The sequence below is a fragment of the Chelon labrosus genome (genome assembly GCF_963514085.1).
Source record: "Chelon labrosus genome assembly, chromosome: 2".
Classification (NCBI taxonomy): domain Eukaryota; kingdom Metazoa; phylum Chordata; class Actinopteri; order Mugiliformes; family Mugilidae; genus Chelon; species Chelon labrosus.
In genome coordinates, this window is record NC_140338.1 from 18,740,287 (window position 1) to 18,757,426 (window position 17,140).

The 17,140-nt window shown below is 42.6% G+C and overlaps 1 protein-coding gene across 1 annotated transcript; it reads right to left on the reverse strand.

Annotated features, from left to right (window-relative positions):
• Positions 1–75: 75 nt before the first annotated feature.
• acsl1a (acyl-CoA synthetase long chain family member 1a) lies at positions 76–16,734 on the reverse strand. The gene is made up of 21 exons (XM_084569265.1): positions 16,700–16,734; positions 7,574–7,786; positions 7,214–7,328; positions 7,068–7,132; positions 6,874–6,975; positions 6,344–6,443; positions 6,047–6,222; positions 5,785–5,817; positions 5,563–5,614; positions 5,402–5,475; positions 4,224–4,301; positions 3,670–3,804; positions 3,419–3,553; positions 3,220–3,315; positions 3,035–3,107; positions 2,824–2,912; positions 2,522–2,638; positions 2,270–2,413; positions 2,082–2,183; positions 1,927–1,998; positions 76–1,382 (listed from the first exon to the last, which is right to left on the reverse strand). Exons 2-21 carry the CDS (start codon positions 7,766–7,768, stop codon positions 1,242–1,244), a joined length of 2,094 nt encoding a protein of 697 aa, XP_084425391.1. The 5' UTR covers positions 7,769–7,786; positions 16,700–16,734; the 3' UTR covers positions 76–1,241.
• Between the last annotated feature and the right edge of the window lie 406 nt (positions 16,735–17,140).

A 17,140-nucleotide genomic window follows, 5' to 3' on the forward strand; every position in this document is an offset into this window, starting at 1 on the left:
ACCTCTTTTTAGAAATCCTTAAAGATGTGTTTCCCTTTCATGAAATACAAAAAAAAAAAAAAGACTACATGTTTTGGAAGAAAATATTTATTTGGTACAGGCAACAAATACAGATTCTATGTTTTCTATCGTAGCACAAAACTGCACCTTTGCCCTTTTCACATCATTAAAAAGCAAATATGGCTTCTTGTACGGTCATAGAGCCCTTGAAATGAGGCGATGTCACAGTCTCAACATCTTTTTTTTATTTTTCTTCTTGTTAAAGCAGCTGAAATGAAGGCTGGTTATTTTATGGACCATCAGTGAAGGACTTGGAACAGCCTCCTTGAAACGTAACCGTAATCCCAGTGTTTGTCTGAAATGTACAAATGACCGTTGTGTGCAGCTTTATCCAGAAACCTGTGGCACTGAAATTTAAAAGGGCTTTCGAATGGAGGCACTGTGTGTGTGTGTGTATGTGTGTGTGTGTATATAGCAACAATCAGTATTTTACATGCATTTACCAAACGAAAACCACAAAATCCTTCAAGCAACATGATTCCCAATAGGCTGTTAATTCAGCACTGGAACAGGTTTGTAAAGTCAGTCCTTCAGCCTGCAGCACTGAGAAACGTGGGAATGCAGGGAATTTAACTATCAGGCAAGGTACTGTCCATACAAATACACTTTTCCAGCAGATCTATTTACACGAGAACATATCAACTTAAATACCTCACCAAAACATTAAATATCCTGGTATATAAATAGCTAATATTTGCCACTTTGTAAAAGTATTTCATAGGATTTTTTTTTTTTCAGGAGCTTCAAGAATTAAAAAAAAAAAGAAAGAAAAAGAATAGCTGAAATGATTTCAGGAGCTTAGCTTTTCTGATCACGAAGTAGGCAGACTTAAAGGCAGTAACGGTATCGGCAAGTCACATTTCCCTCTTTCACATTTAACACTTATTCTCGGAAATCAGTAACACGACGACATGTTCTCAGATATTCTTCACTAAGTAGCCGGTGTATGGCAGGATTGTAGCGGTACAACTACTAACCAAATCAGGTGTGACACATACTTTCATCCGTTCATTATCCAGTTCTTTTCTTTTCTTTTTTTTTTTTCTTTATAACAACCTCCACAAAATTTCAAAAAATGAAAAAGAAATAAAGTGAAAGCTCCTCCTGAACAAACAGTTTGGTTCTGGCTGTGTGCTCTAAATGACCGTCACCTTCCCACAGTGCTTCTCAGCCGTCGCGGCTCACATCTTAATTCTGGCGTAAAGTTCATCGATCTGTTCTCTGAATCGGCTGCGGAGCTCTGTCCTCTTGGCCTTCAGGGTCGGGGTCAGCAGACCGTTTTGGACGGAAAACATCTCGGTGTGTAACGCGATGTCTCTGACCTGCAGCGGAGAAACAAGAACGAGTGAGAAGAATAGTTGGACTAAAGCTGCAACGAGTTATACCATGAACATTTAAAGACATCTGGTGCTCATCTATAGAGGACTCCTGGTCGCTAGTAGCCATTCCAGCCTCTAGTTGCCTAGGTAACTATCATACAAGTGTGTGGACAGAGTCTTTTTTCTTTTAACAAAGCCATATGTATACAAAGCATCTCAAAGATCTAGCTCTCTCAGTCTCATCCTTGAGATTAGTCCTACTTGGTACCCCTCCACTTTCTTTAAAAAGTTTTTCTACCCATCATCTCTACAATTCATGGAATCTGAATAAAATGTCAAGTTGTTTTCTTGAATAGTAACTTTTGTCCAAAATAGTGAAAAACAAAATGCTCTGCTATCAAGTTTGCTTCAAATGAAACCCAAGATCTGTGACTAATGTGTCAAACAACTAATTGATTTTGAAAATGATTTATCCGTTCGTCCTTTCAGCTTTAACTTGGAGGTGATAATTAGCTTGAATGACGACTTCATGGTTTGACATTGTCACCTGTTCAAAAGACTTGAGTCCAGCTTCTTTGCCCAAGCTCAGGATGTCCTCCAGAATGGCTTTCTTCACATCCTAGAAACAGTTAGAAAACTGTTAGTCGGGCAGAAAGACAGACAGAGATGTATGTAGAGATCACTGATGGTAATAAGACTGACCTTGTTCTTGCACATTTCAGAGTAAGATCCTTCCATCCCTTTTTTCTTGGCCCACATGGGTAAAAAGTCTGGATCAGGAACCACTATCCCCACCAGGCAGGCCTTAAAAATACAACAAGCATATAATTAGGAGGAAAAGCTACAAACTGTACAAGCAGTATTAGTGTGGAGAGTCTTAAAGTACTGACCTGTAAGCTATCACCATGAACAAATATCTGTGCCACCGGGTCACTGCGACTATAAGCCGCTTCTATTTTCTCCGGGGCGATGTACTCTCCTTGTGCCAGCTTGAAAATGTGCTTCTTCCTGTCAATGATCTTCAGACAGCCGTTCTGCAATAAACCAGAGGAGAAAGCTCAAGTCTAAAGCCGTACCACTATCATAACCAGATTTTCAATATTGCAAACAGCAGAGTGAGTCGTCGGTGCGTTTTTACTCACTGGAAGCCATTTCCCAATGTCTCCTGTGTGCAGCCATCCGTCCTTGTCGATGGCCTCGGCTGTTTTCTCCGGGTCTTTCAGGTATCCCAGGAATACATTTGGTCCTTTGACGCACACCTAAAGAGACGGAGATTACAAATAAAACGATTTACCCTACCCCAACTTCAAAACCCTCATGCCTTTAAAATTTTAAAAGATATCCCCTGTGATTTCTTCAGTTTAGTGAAGAAATAGACAGTTTATTTAAGGATCTCGTGGAGATTGTTTATAAATAAACAAATAAAATTCAGTTTCCCCCTCACCTCTCCTTCTCCATTGGCTGCCAGGTAATTCATTTCTGCCACGTCCACCACTTTGACAGAGTTGCAGGGCAGAGGAGGCCCGACGTGACCTGAGAACACAATGACGATGTTCTGGTTTCATGGGTCAAAGCATCATTGCCATCCACACACTCCATTACATTTCCTAAAGCACATCTGAATGATCTTTGGTAACGTTTATTGGATGTTTTACCTGCTGTCCAGTCTCCAGGCATGGTCATGTTGCACCCAGCTGTACATTCAGTCTGTCCGTAGCCCTCGTAAAACTGTGGAAAGCACAGATCTTATTAGTGACATTCATGAAAAAAAAAAAATAAGAAGGACAGCTGCTGCTATTGTTAGAAATATGTGCGTGAGATGTGCGTGGACGTGGCTCACCTGGCAGCCCAGAGCTGCTCGTAGGAAAGTCAGGATGGTGGGGGATACTGGGGCTGCTCCTGTGATGATGAGTCTCACGCGACCGCCCAGGCTCGCCTTACAAAGTACGAAACAAATCAGAAGACTTGTTTTATCACGCCCCTGCTCATTCAAAGCATGCCACAGATTTATTTAAAAGCAAGAAACCTTTTCCGTTTACCTGTACTTTTCTGAAGATGAGTTTGTCCCACATGCTGTCCTGTCTCACCACTCCGTTTTTAAGTTCGGCCTCTTTCCTCTTGAAGGCGAAATCGAGCAGCCATCTTTTCAGCGGCGTGTTGGCCTGACCGAATACCTGGAGAGGAATAAACACCAAACACGGCAGCAGATCAGAGAAATGATACGCGTGGCTTTTTTTTTTCCCAGAATAAAAACTAGATAAACTAAAAACAAACAAACACCATGTCCGACCTTATCAAACATGCGGTTGAGGAGACGTGGGACGACAGGGAAGATTGTCGGCTGCAGCGTTTTCAGATCATCCATCAGGAGTCGAATGTCTCCTTGGAAGTAGCCGATTCGAGCCCCGTGGACGAGGACGACACTCTGAGGGGGGAAAATAAAAAGGTTACTCCAGATTCCAACTTGTGCAAATTATTTAATGACCACACGGGGGCATTGTTGTTGCGTTAGACACACTACAGCACCACTGTTTGTTATTTAACTCCACAGTTCACATTTCTTCTACAGCTTCTATAGCCACACTTCTTGAAGGCATCAGTGTATTTATTTCTGTCCGTGATCAAAAAGCATTCATAGAGTTCCTAGCCTTATATCTGCAGCAGTTTAAGTGAATTAAAAGCAGATGCTGTATTAGTGCCATCAGGATTTTAATCCTTCACAACTAAAACTTATAATACTACTGCATTCACGTTGTTCTGGAAAAACGACACAGACTACTCGTCTCACATTAAATCCAACAGCGGTCATTTTGTAACATGTATCCCATCTGTCCCACAACATACCTGTACAACTCTCTCAAACATGTGAGCAAGGGGTAGATAGGATACATGAACGTCATGGAACGACAGCGAGCAGTGTACCTGCGAAGGACACACAAAACAAAGCACATGCACGTGTGCGCGTCACGCCCGGTCTACTGTACCTCCACCACCCTCTCAAACATGTGGGCCAAAGGTAGGAAGGAGATGAGCACATCTTTATTGTTGGCCTTCAGTATGCCCTGGACAACAGCACACGGGGGGGACGGAGGGACGGACGGACGGACGGAGGAGCAAACAGGACAGGAAAATACAAATGGGATGAAAGAGCAGATAGATAGGCAACTTTATTGATCCCTTTGGGAGGCTCCCGCAGGGAAATTGACATCTCCATCGCATACAGCACTGTCAAACATACGTACATGTACACGAATTATATAGGAAACAGTAAATAAACCCAAATACCAAACACCCAGAAAAGAATAATAATAATAATAATAATATAAATATTGTGACTGTACATACATGGTTGTTGCATAAATAGAAAAATACCAGCTGCATATTGTTATTGCACTTTACTATTGCACTCATGTTGTTGCAGGTTAGTTGAAAAAGTCATTCAGTCCCTTTCTTTTTTTGTCCTCCTCCCCCCAAGTGAGTGGTGGTTAAACAGTTTGATGGCACGGGGGACAAAGGAGCTCCTCAGTCAACCAGTCAGACAGGGATTTCAGATTTAAACCAAGGCCCATCGAACTGCTTAATGCTTCCATTATATCCATCTTTATTGTTGCAAATAAATAGATGGATAAAGCGACCTGTGTTTTCCAGTCCCCATGTACTTTCAAATACAGTTTAGTTTCACTTATAAAGAACGGAGATTTAACGAGAGTTCAGTCATAAGCGCATATCTTGACGCCTAGCGGCATGGATTGTCGCCATCTCTGCCTCATCTTTTGAATCAGTTCTCACTTCTTTAAGTTGTATTGAATGCAGACAAAGACACAGATTAAATTCTTACACCCAAAAACAAGCAGAGCCCCGTCTGCGGCCTTTACTGCAGTCTACGTGCAGTGTGACAGATTAGGAAGATGGATGCTTGGGAAGCTTGAAACAAAGATCATTCATATTTATCATCTAGTCCCGTCTCCCATCTGAATTATTGTCGCTCGGAAACATTTCAGAGATGAGTGTATGTGTGTTACCTGTGTTATTTTAATGAAAGCTGCAGTGTTGGAGATGACATTTTCATGGGTAAGCATGGCGCCTTTTGGGTTTCCTGAAAACACAAGAAAACATTTAGGATGATGCACGATGTAAAAAATGAATTCCCCAACTGCATAAGTGATAACAGTCCTGTAGTTACCTGTGGTTCCAGACGTAAAGCAGATTAGCGCGAGGTCGTCTGGTTTGGGAGGCTGTAATCAGATCACACATCTGAAGCATGAAGACCTGGTGCATTTTAAGGGTGCATGGTGCAGCCCAGCTTTTATAAAGTGATCTAAGTTTAGACAAATATTCTCACTGTAGTAATTTAGTCTTTTATTATGTGGTTAACAGGTCGGCTGAGGGGTGTGTCCCTACTCACCTGTGGTTTCTGGTGGTTGGCTTTACCCAGGGCCTGGAAAATGTACAAAAGATGCAGTGTGTTTGTTTACCAATTCTGCAGGAAGCACAGATAATCTCTGGGACATCTGTGCCTCATTTCCATTTAGTCACAACCAGAATGAGACACGTGTGACTCAAATAGTGACTTATTTGTGTTGTAATATTATACAGGAAAAAACAACTATTCAAATAAAATCAGGAGCCTTCTTCAAGCACCAATACTCAATTAGAGCGACTCTCACCTCAAACTCCTTCAAACTCAGGATCTCGATACCATTCTCCTGTCCCCGGGTCACCAGGTCACTGTCAAAATCCTCCATGAGGACAATTGTCTTCACCGACTGTCCTTTTCCGCCGACGACGTCCAGAATCATCCGAGCCTTTTCGGGTACATCACAGATCACTGTTGCGATGGTGGCTGGAGAACAGACGGCACCGGAACGGTTTTCGTCAGTATCAGTGACTTCGATCAAGAGCGCTGCGACAGCGCTGCAGGTGGTGTGTGTGGTTAGTGTGTGAAAGTGTCTTTTTTTTAATACCTTTGTCAATAATGTAGTCGATGGCCTCTGTACCGAGTGTGTCGTACAGCGGGACGGCCACCAGCGAGTACGTGTAACAGGCTATCTCTGAAATGGTCCACTGCAATGAAGACAGAACAATATTATTATGAATTAAAATTTTAGTCAACTCACCAGTGTGGTTGTTATTCAATCATCTGAGTCCTTCACTATTCATACAACAGACTGGACCTGAACTATCTCAAACACTTTTATATCTGATCTGAAAGTTGAGGGACGTTTACATATAAACGAACATCCATGATAATCAAGTAAATTTCTCTGTACAGTTTTAAATGTCATGACAGCCTTCTAGTTCAGGTGCATAGGTAGGAAAAAGGTGGAGTAAGCTACACTAACTCAAAGGAAAATGGATCGTATGGTGAAAAAGCAGAAAACGATCAACTATGAGAAGAAAAACACAGCGTTTGTGTAATTAGCCTTCCCAGTACAGCTTTAATAAAACAGTGCGATGTTGTTATACATAAGTGATGATGGGCTGTTTTCGTTACCTCTGGTCTGTTCTGAGCAAAGATGCCGATGTATTTGTCTCCCGCTTTAGAGTGTCCTTTGTGAAGGAGGGCAGACCCGACATTCTCTGCTCTGTCTGCCACCTGTGTGAAAACAAGAGTTATTCTTTCAAATGTACTCAGAAAACCTGTTTATTGTGCGCAGTTCATTCACATGTCCGTCTCTCTCGGCTCACCTCTTTGTAGGACTGCCACTCGTACGGCTGGTTTGGTTTCCTCGACCCTAGACAAGGTCCGTTATCTGCAAAAGACCAAACCAAGCTCACTTTTACTTTCAGTGCTCGCAGGGACTTTCCCCATTTGACACCAGAGATACACTCACTTGATTCTCTGAGGCCTCGCTGGAACGCCTCATACATTGTGAGTGCGTCGCTGTAGTAATGCGTTATGTTCTCGTCGCTGTCGTTAAGCACAGACCTTCTCGCCCGTTCTCCACCCTACGAGAGAAAAGAAAACATTCACAGATGAATGACCAGCTGACTCCTCCACACCATACCTTTAGTTACTGGTTGATCTAAGGACAACTCTGATATAATAATACAGATATAGATAAATACAATTTTAATTGTGAACCATATAGATAGATAGATAGATAGATGGATAGATCAAACTTCAGTTACTCCTCTAATAAAAAGGAATTGCAAGACATCGACACAGTCGTTTCAAGAACATCATCTCTTACTGATATTTCCAACGACTGCACACCAAGGTCGCAGGGCGGTTTCAGAGCTTTTGGCCGGGTGGCAAACCAGTAGGTGGTGATGGCAGCGAAGGCACCCATACCCACGAGAGCGTTGGTGGGAAAGCCTCGCACGTACTGCCGAACATCTTCCAGCTCGGGAATCCGCAGCTGTCTCAGGACCTCCTGAGCCTGCATGGCTGTTCTGCACTGACCCTGCCAAGAAACACAGGAGGAATATTTAAAAAATAAATTGATACACCATGACCTGGGTGACCCAGAGCATTCACAGACACAGAAGGAAACTTACAATTTAGAAACTCTGCCTTTGGTCTTTTATTTTTTTAGGAATGGACCAAGCTTTAAAAGAGAGGGCACATAAAGTAATTATTATGAATACTGATTTCATTGACGTCAATAAGGTCTCTGGCTGCCAAACGTATCAGCTAAACTAAACGTCTCCAATAGGTACCGCAAGCCAAATGTATGCTGGCTTGCATTTTGGAAAATTGTACTTTGTTGATGTTCTGTTTTTACGCATGATTCGACACCGACATCAATCTACGAACGCTTGATCCTTGTAAGGTCAGACTGTTTTGAAGGATCATTTCTTGTCTAAAGCTTTCGTTTGTTTCTGGCAGAACTCGGAGACACGCAAACCCAAAATAAAGCTTCAAGGATAGATTCACGGTGAATCACTCGGGGCAGGACGACACAGCAGCAGCAGCAGCAGCAGCGTTTCAGCCCTGTGATTCAGCGACAGATGATCCACCACTCTGTGGTCACTGTATTCAGTTGTATGGCTTTAAAAAGTCTGTCTGCAGGATTTAAAATATATCTGTCGTCATTTTAGATCCTGACTTTTTAAAGATCCCAGCAATATATACACGTCAATATAAGGAGCTCAGAAAATCCTCCTCTAAAAACTTGACTGCAATCTTCAACCAGCAGCCTTTATTTGTAAAACTCATGAAACTAAAAGATGCAGACTGTTATAATATCAACAGAAATTGAGATTGTTGATAAATGCATTGTTGGGCTTTTTTTCTAGGCCTTTTTTTCTGTGTTTACGTTCCGCTCCTTTACAAATATTGTGCGCAGAAAGGAAGATGTAATATCCTATTCCGACAGCTGTGCACTTGGAAACAAAGAGACAGGAAGGAAATATGACTCCACACACACACATGTTCTGATCTAATGCCTCCGTGGAGATATAAAGGCACGGCCACAGACTCTGGACCACTTGTTTTATGGAGAGAGGAGAAGCTTTCTGCTCGGGATGTTTTAGAAATGAGCTCACTGGGCTGAAACCTCACTGGTCAAAGTCTGGGACATATGGCTCGGTTCTACTGGAATTCCAGTATAACAGGAATAAGGTGGTGCGTTAATTAGACGAGCCTGAAGCGAGAAAGAACAGCGACTAATCTGCCTAACTAGAAATGATCTTTGAATTATTAAATCTCAATAGAGAAGCGCATGAATTAATAATTTGGCCCTGCAGTGTGTCATGTTTTTCTCCGTTCAGGTCACCTTTGCCATCAGCAGGGTCACCTCTGAATTTGGACGGTTGCCCTGTAGGTAAATGAACAAGTGAACAACCACCTCATAGGTAACAACTGACTTCTCACCTACTTCTATTATTATCGCCAAGCCCATGACAAATGGGACTGCTGCCAAGTGGGGCAAAAGCGCTGCAGGAAAGCCTCTACTTATATTTCACAGATTTTTAGTTTTAACTTTAATACAAAATAAATGCTGCTAAAGTTAGACTTTGGGGAAATGTATCTGTTATTTAAACAGCCATCCACAAGGTATTTGGAGATTAATTAGTGCTTTTCAGTGCCGTTTGTCCGCCAAGGAAAAAATAAACAGTAATCAATTAATTCCACATGAAAGCCGCTATGACAGGAAAGCTGTGGTCTAGGTCACCTCCAGGTCAGTATTAAGGAGAGCGAAACTCAAAAGGTTTAGCATTGATTATCGACAAACTGAAACACAATCATTGTCCATACTCACAGTTCCGCAGTGTGTATATATAAATATATATATATATGAAGAAAGGCTGAGAGTGTGTCCAAAGTGGATAGTCTGTCTGAAAAGCCCTGTGCTGCAGCAGTTGCTATTAGAAGGACTCACACTGACCTCTAATAGACCTCTGAGGTTCTCACAACTATGAATAGCAGAGACACGCCTCTTTCAAACAGAAACACAGACGTATTAGACACCAGCAGCCACTCAGAGGAGCCCGACTCTGCCAACAGGTTGATTGAAAAGTATAATCTTCCGTGGGTTTAAAACACATTTAGTGTGGTGGGTTTTCCGTCACTTTGAACTCAGCAGGTGTTTGAGCGTAAAAAAAAGTAAAAGGTTTTAAATGTTGGTCACAAGTTCAGTCAGAGGCTGCTGATTCAGAATGAGCTGCCCGTAGTGATTCAGTCATGTTTATGCAAGAGCGGACGTCCAGTATCTTATCATAACTTATCTGGACACGCTGCGTGCTGTTCCTGTGTTGCCGGGCGTCCTAACAATCGAAACGGGCCCGCCGAAGAATTAAACGCTAATTAAGAGACAGCCTGTGTGTTCTACGAGATACGAGTGTTGACAGATTCACCCTTTATCAAGCCGTACACCAGAGAATGTGTTAACAACGATAATGACTCACCGCCGTAACACAACCTGGGCATGCCGACAAACGCTTTGGAGATGGCAAGATAATCATTTCCAGCAACTCAATAGATTCACATCTTATTTTCCTGTGTTTCAAGACTTTTCAAAATGTCAGGTACAGCGCAGAGTTAAAAATCTGTTGTTATATATAGAGAGAAAGAAAAACACTGGCCGTAGAGGAGTGTGACCGTAGGCTTAAGCGGTGGGAGATACAAATAAAATCCTCTCACGGTTTATATTAACCAGGTTTTATGGATACAAACAACGGCCAGAACCAAACATCCTGACATTAGAGTCAAGTGTTAAAAGGGAAAGATACACTGGGTTTTCAGAGTTTAGAAAGTTTCAACAACATGTTTTTATATTGTTTAATCTGTCAATCAATATTCATCTGATTCTTGATTTATGGTACAAAATGAAAAATAAAAGAAAAACAATGTAAAAATTGGCAAAAAAAGCATAAATTTGCAGTCCGTATGACATCTCCAAACACAAAGCTAAACCAAGTAGCTTCTTCAGGTCTAAATGACGGGTGTAGGTTTTTATGACGACTGTCTTGTTTTGTCTGAGCAGAGCCAGAGGTTTTCTGGAAACAGAAACATGTGCCTCAGTTGTTTTTGTCGACATTTTCCTTACTTTTCTGCCAAATCACTAATCAATTCATTATAGAATGGTTGTAATTAAAACACAGCCTCCTCTGTTATTGCTTCAAGTCGTTTTATATTCAGAAAAACTGAAAATAGTCACTCTGTCAGATGGACAGTCAACACCGGACAGATGCCACTGCTGTCATACTTGGCCAAGAGTTGTTGGAGGCAAAAGGTACTCATACAAACCCCTCCCCGCCCTCCCACCCACCACCACCACCACCTTCTCCACTCTCCATACTTGGCCTGGGAGGATGACAAGCCAATGGCAGAGCCAGCTCACCAGTCACCCCACACCCCAGCGCACACAAACACAAGACACTGGAAAAATGTGTCGGAGAGGCCAGAGGGTTCATTTGACACATAACAGAATATGAGGACAAGCTGGACGCAGCCTGCAGCTCGCGGGGAGACTGCGGCTGTACTGTCTCGTTCAAGAGACAGTCAAACCACAGGAAGGAAGTTACAGAAAAAAAAAATATAAATGTCTACTTGTGTTTTAGTTCCTCTTAATGGTGCACTGACAGTAAAGTTTGACGCTGAGCCGCCGGTTGACTTGGGCGTCGAGCGCCAGGTCAAACTGTTTAAGCTCATTATTCCTGCCTTATCAATGGAGGATTAACACATGAAGCCTTTCAACACAAAGCGTAATCCCATCTAGTCAACGGGTGCTTTCAAATCTCAGAAGCAGATTTTCTTCAGCCACCATATTAATCTGCGTAATACAGTATACATGCTAAAACAATTAGTCATTCTTTAAGAGCAACAGCGAAAGGATTAAACATCACGGATGTAGTAAGAGGGACTTCATTGACTGAATGAAGAAAAGATCTCTCCATGTGGTAACCAAAGGTCAGACATAAAAGAGGGAAGTCTTTAAACTCGGAAGCTGTCTTGGCAGTTCCAGCAGAAAGTTATGTCACGCAAACTACACGCATTGGGAGGAAGCCATGAAAACCAGGAACAAATCATACTGGAGTCACAAGTCAGAGCTGATAAAAAGCTTAAAATGTTCCTCTTTCCCATCAATTTCACTTCTACTAAAGACATGCAATGCTATGCTTATTCCATCTGATCCTACACATTACTACACGAACACTCACAGTAACAATTAACGTGTCACGTCTCCTTCATGTACCGTCAACAGTCTTTTGGTAAAATATCACGTATGTGGTAAAAGCATATTTCAGTCAACCTGGAACCAACTTTAACATCTACAGCTGAAACAAGAGGCAGCTTGATCTGGTCAAAGCATCAGTAGTAGCCATGTGGGGTTTTTTTGTTTTGTTTTTTTCTTCTGCCCCCGTCTGAAATCTGGAGCCCATTTCAGAGCCACGAATTTGGAGAGGATTGGCAACATTATCTCTGCAAAACCACATATGCCGGTTGAGAAAAGTATGTTTCAACAATAACTCAAGAGGGGTGAGTGTTAAGCTGCATGCCAGGCGTCTCAACTATCTTTCAGCTCTGGACACTGAACGAGAACATTTTGTCTGTTTAACGGAGTGAAAACATTTGGTGCTAAATCAAGATAAAATGATAACTTGTGAAAGAGAAGTACATCTTTTAAGTGTAAAAGATTAAGTCAACAGTGATGTGTCACAGATTTAGTTCTTGTACTTCGCAAAGCAGGAAGACAGTTGATTATTTAGCAGTTTCAAAAATAGCATCCCTCAGGGAGGTAAATTTAAACGGCTGATGAGTCAATACTGCACATTCTTTACAACTGGCACTACGTTTTGATGCTTCGAGGCAAGCGACCGACCAGTTTTTCTGGATTACTACGGAGGATGAGGCGCCCTCTAAAAGCAGGTTTTGAAGCAGCCAGCAACAAGTCGCTGACAGACAGGCTTTTTGTTGTATAAACTCATGCATCTTCTGTGCCTCTTCCTGACCTGTGTCCATCCTCCTCCTCCTCCTTCCTCCGGTAACATTCAATAATAGATTTTGAGGGCACAAAGGCCGACCTTACTCAAAACTGCAGGTCCTGACCCGCGCGATGAAACCTCACACTCGTGGTCACGTGGGCACGCAGTGGAGCGATGTATGGGGGAGGGAGGGTGTGGAGGATGGGGTTTGAGATGTGGAACAAAGGTCACATACCCGGCACGTGACAATATAGGTCACAAGAGGGGAAAAAAACACTCTGACACAGAAACATCATATTGGTTGATGTTCATCTGCTCGTGTTCTTCCTCTGAGGGCGGTTTCATCTGCATTACCATAAGAGACAAGAGAGGCTCTTACAGTATGGCCATTAAGTAGTTGGTCCGGAGGAAGCAACCAATTAGCTTAGCACAAACACTGGAAGCAGCTAGCCAGGAATTACTCAGGACCCCTAAAACAATGAGATACTTATGCTATGCTTGCTATTAACATTTGCTGATTCACACTCGGTTCACAAGAAGTTTTTTTTAACAACTAGGGATGTCCCGATCAAGCTGATCATTTAATATAGAGTACTGATCCGATCTCAAATAAACAACATTTCTTCCCTGGGGACTCAATAAGGGTTTTCTTATCTTACTAGTATTCTTCTAGATCACGTGGCCACCGTGCGTCTGTGACTTCCTTTGTCTCCAACAATTGTTCTCACCTCAGACTAACGGACGTGATTGAACATCCACATTGCATAATTTAGGAAATGTTGTCTGACTGACTTCATTTGACTTTACCACAATAAAGTACATCCACACAGCAGATATGTTTAGTCACATGGTTTTAGCTCTTCGCCTTCATTTTCTTATCAGCTTTGACGCCAGCCAACCACCATTAAAACAAAATAATTTAACGCTACCGGGACGTGGGTTTTGGTTTATGGCAGACCTAAAATGAACACGCACAAAAGATCAGGCTCAGCCGAAGCTTGATCCCGATCAGATAATTTAAAAACTGCCTGGATCGGCCCAGATACAGATCTCCTGATGCCGATCGGGACGTCCCGACGAGAAACTCATCTGAAGAAACGGCATTCACACTGAATCAGTTCTCCCTTAACACTCCATGCATGATGCTTTGAGGTCTATTAACCCAAATGCATCATTCACTGGTGTCACATGACTCACGCACAATCACTTTAGTGTGAGAGTCACGTAAGTAAAAGCAGTTTGGACTGACTTTAAATCATCTGCTCGGAGCTGAAATTCCAGCTTTAAAGGCCACGTGTCACCGAGCCGACTGTTGTGTAAACACCAGGATAGCTCAGCCCTTTGTCTGCCAAAACAGACTGAGAATGCTGGTGTTTTCAAATGACCGAAGCAAAGTGACAACAGCATGGCGGCTTGCTCCTGACTTACAGAACCACAAATTATCCCTGGGTTTGATCTAATGAAAGCTGCCCCTGTGCTGAGTGGCAGAAACACATGATTGAATCTGGACGGTCAGCTCAGCGTACGGCCTGCAGTGAAACTCATGTGACTGCACCACACGGGCATGAAACAGCATGATGTTGTAGGGTTTAAAGGGGCGTCCTGAGAACCATAAACCATGGCTGTAGTCCTCACTGCAGTGGCACAGGTTTGATTTGCTGCAAGATGTCTCCTTGCACGCTGCCCCCTCTCTACGCCTTGTTACTTCCTATTTTTATCCAATAAAAAGGCACGAAATACTGAAGCTACGCACGCTGACATACATTAGGATGTATCTTCTTGGAAACACAGAAGGCACAAGGAAAAATAAAAAGTGGTTGAAAATGGGAGGATAACGGCAATCACTCCCTCAAGCTGCATTCCACGGATTCCTGTTCGAGGATGTTTGCCATGAAACGCCTTCACTACCAAGTACATCTCTGAACAAAGAATGTACTGTACACACACACACACACACACACACGTGCACTCGTGGACACCTGCGCAAACAGGACACAAATCGGACATGCATCCAACAATATATACGTCAAGTAAACAAGCCAGGAGCGTCTGCATGTGCCGACTCGGACATCTTTTTCTACATGACAGAGCAGGTTGGGGGACTGATTCATAACGAGAGTATCCGACCACCATCTGTGTGTGTGTGTGTGTGTGTGTCTGCGCTGACAGGAAACAACAGAGGCCTTTGACCAGAGCAGCTTCTGTTCCCCTGATGTCTGCAGCGAGGTTTACAAAGCGAAAGTGAAACGGCATACATTTTTTTTTCCCGCGCAACTTTATGTTGTCAGTGTAAAAAAACAAAAAAACACTTAGGCTCTGATACTAGGATTACCAATAACTACTACACATTTTAAAATGAAAATATACAGTATGTCAGCTGATAACTTAAGACCATTGTTCCATGTCATTCTCTATCTCTATCCCCTCCCCTCTTAATTAGAAATGATCTCATATTTTCTGTCGTATGCTCATTTGCCCGGCCGTCCGGCATCAGATGGGAAGATGTGCGCCGCCCCGGCTGCTGCACGGCAAATATGAAAGCTACAACCTGCAGCAGGTCAGCGTAGCACAAAGCTAATGACAACAGTTACAGTTTTTGCTCTTTAGCTCTTTAGCTCAGCACTTAAACAGAGAAATTACAGGAGATTACACGTCGGATTATTATGTCTTGGCTGGCATCTTTCTGGAGTCTCGGCTGGTTGCTTGGCAACTGTTGCCTGCAATGAAATAGTGCAACCAGCAGTAAAGCAGAAAACATGTCTTTTTTTAAAATAATGTTTGTCTGTGCTTGGTCAGACATCGATAGAGAAAAATCTCAAATCAGAAATTTTCAAGCCTTCTCCTTCATGACTGCTGTAATGTCTATGTTTATTTTGGAGGATGTAGTTGGCAGAGATGTTAAAATGAAACATGTGCCGGTGCAACACAATACAATCCAGAGAACAACAATCTACGGCCTTCAAAATGAAAACACAGTTTTTTTATTTTAAATAAATGCTGACTATCATAGCCTTTGTGAAGCCATGACTTAAGAGCACGACTGTAATATCAGAATGAATTTATCTCCTCAAGTGTACCTAATGCACTGGCAGGTTGAGTGTACAATCAGTCGGCAGTGATGCGGTTTGAATTTAAATTCTACACTCCTGTAGGCCTACTTCATAGCAATGGTGCAACGTTGACTTAATGCAAAGAAAGAAAATGTTCACACAGATCTAAAAGTCTGCAGGTAGATTTTCATTCCTACATTGAGATGAGAGGAAACCTGTGAACACATGGATGTGGTGTGACACATGAAACAGCAGTGGTGAGATGTAACTTGTGTTGCTCTGAGGAGTGGCTGGAGGCAACCAGCAGGTCACACACAGACAGTCATAATGATATGGCGGGATGTCACCACTAGCACCAGGCACCAGCAGATAATAGTGACATTGTTCCTCTTTTAAAGTCCCTGTAATCTTATTTAGCAGACTGTCAGTGACGTCCCTAGGCTGTGCAGATAAATACACGGTGGTGCGAGGAGAGGGAGAGTAAATTAAATGAAAGAAAGAAAAAGTTTCAAAACAAAGTATCACTCGACACGCGACATCTAATCATCTGATGCTACGTGTCCATATCTGTTTTCATTTCTGACGACAGCTTCACAGCCTCACAGGTTTCTCACCGACTCAAACACACACAGAGAAACTTAAAACACACTGTTCTGATTAAAGGTGCCGCCAGGACACACTGTGATACTCGACATCATGAGATAAACGGAAATGCAGATATGATGTAGGAGAAAAGACACAAAGCGCGGCTTGTCCTCCTCTATTTAGGGCAACAATAAACATAAAAAAAGCAGCGCTTTCAAACGCTCTCGTTGGGCTCCAACTTCTACACCCAGGCTACAAAACAGCGGTCTATGTTGAGTTTTTTTTGTTTAGGGTTTAAATGTTCCCACTGACCTGTGAGCAGAGGCAGACTTTAACCTGATTCTTGAAGAAGCGACAGCAACAGCGGCGTCTCTGGTTCTGCTGCTGCGGCGCGGTCTCCACTTTGTTTAGCGGCTCCGCCTCTCAGCCAATCAGAGCCCGCGTTACATGTTAGGTTTGAGAGGCGCCCGGTGATTGGTCGATGCGTCTGACAATGACGGTTGTGCATATTTACCGTCTATGCGGCTCAAACCGGCCTTTAAACACATCAACTCAAGTAATGTTAAGGAACTTATTTTGGCTATTTTTTCATTATTATTATTATTTCATGCTGACTTTATAGATACCAGGCTGGCTCTCCAGGAACTTTAGTAGATATTTAGATAGGTTTTATTTATTTGTCACATGCACAGTTATACTACAATGCACAGTGAAATGTATTGTTGTACCTGCAGCCAGTAGTAAAAAAAATAT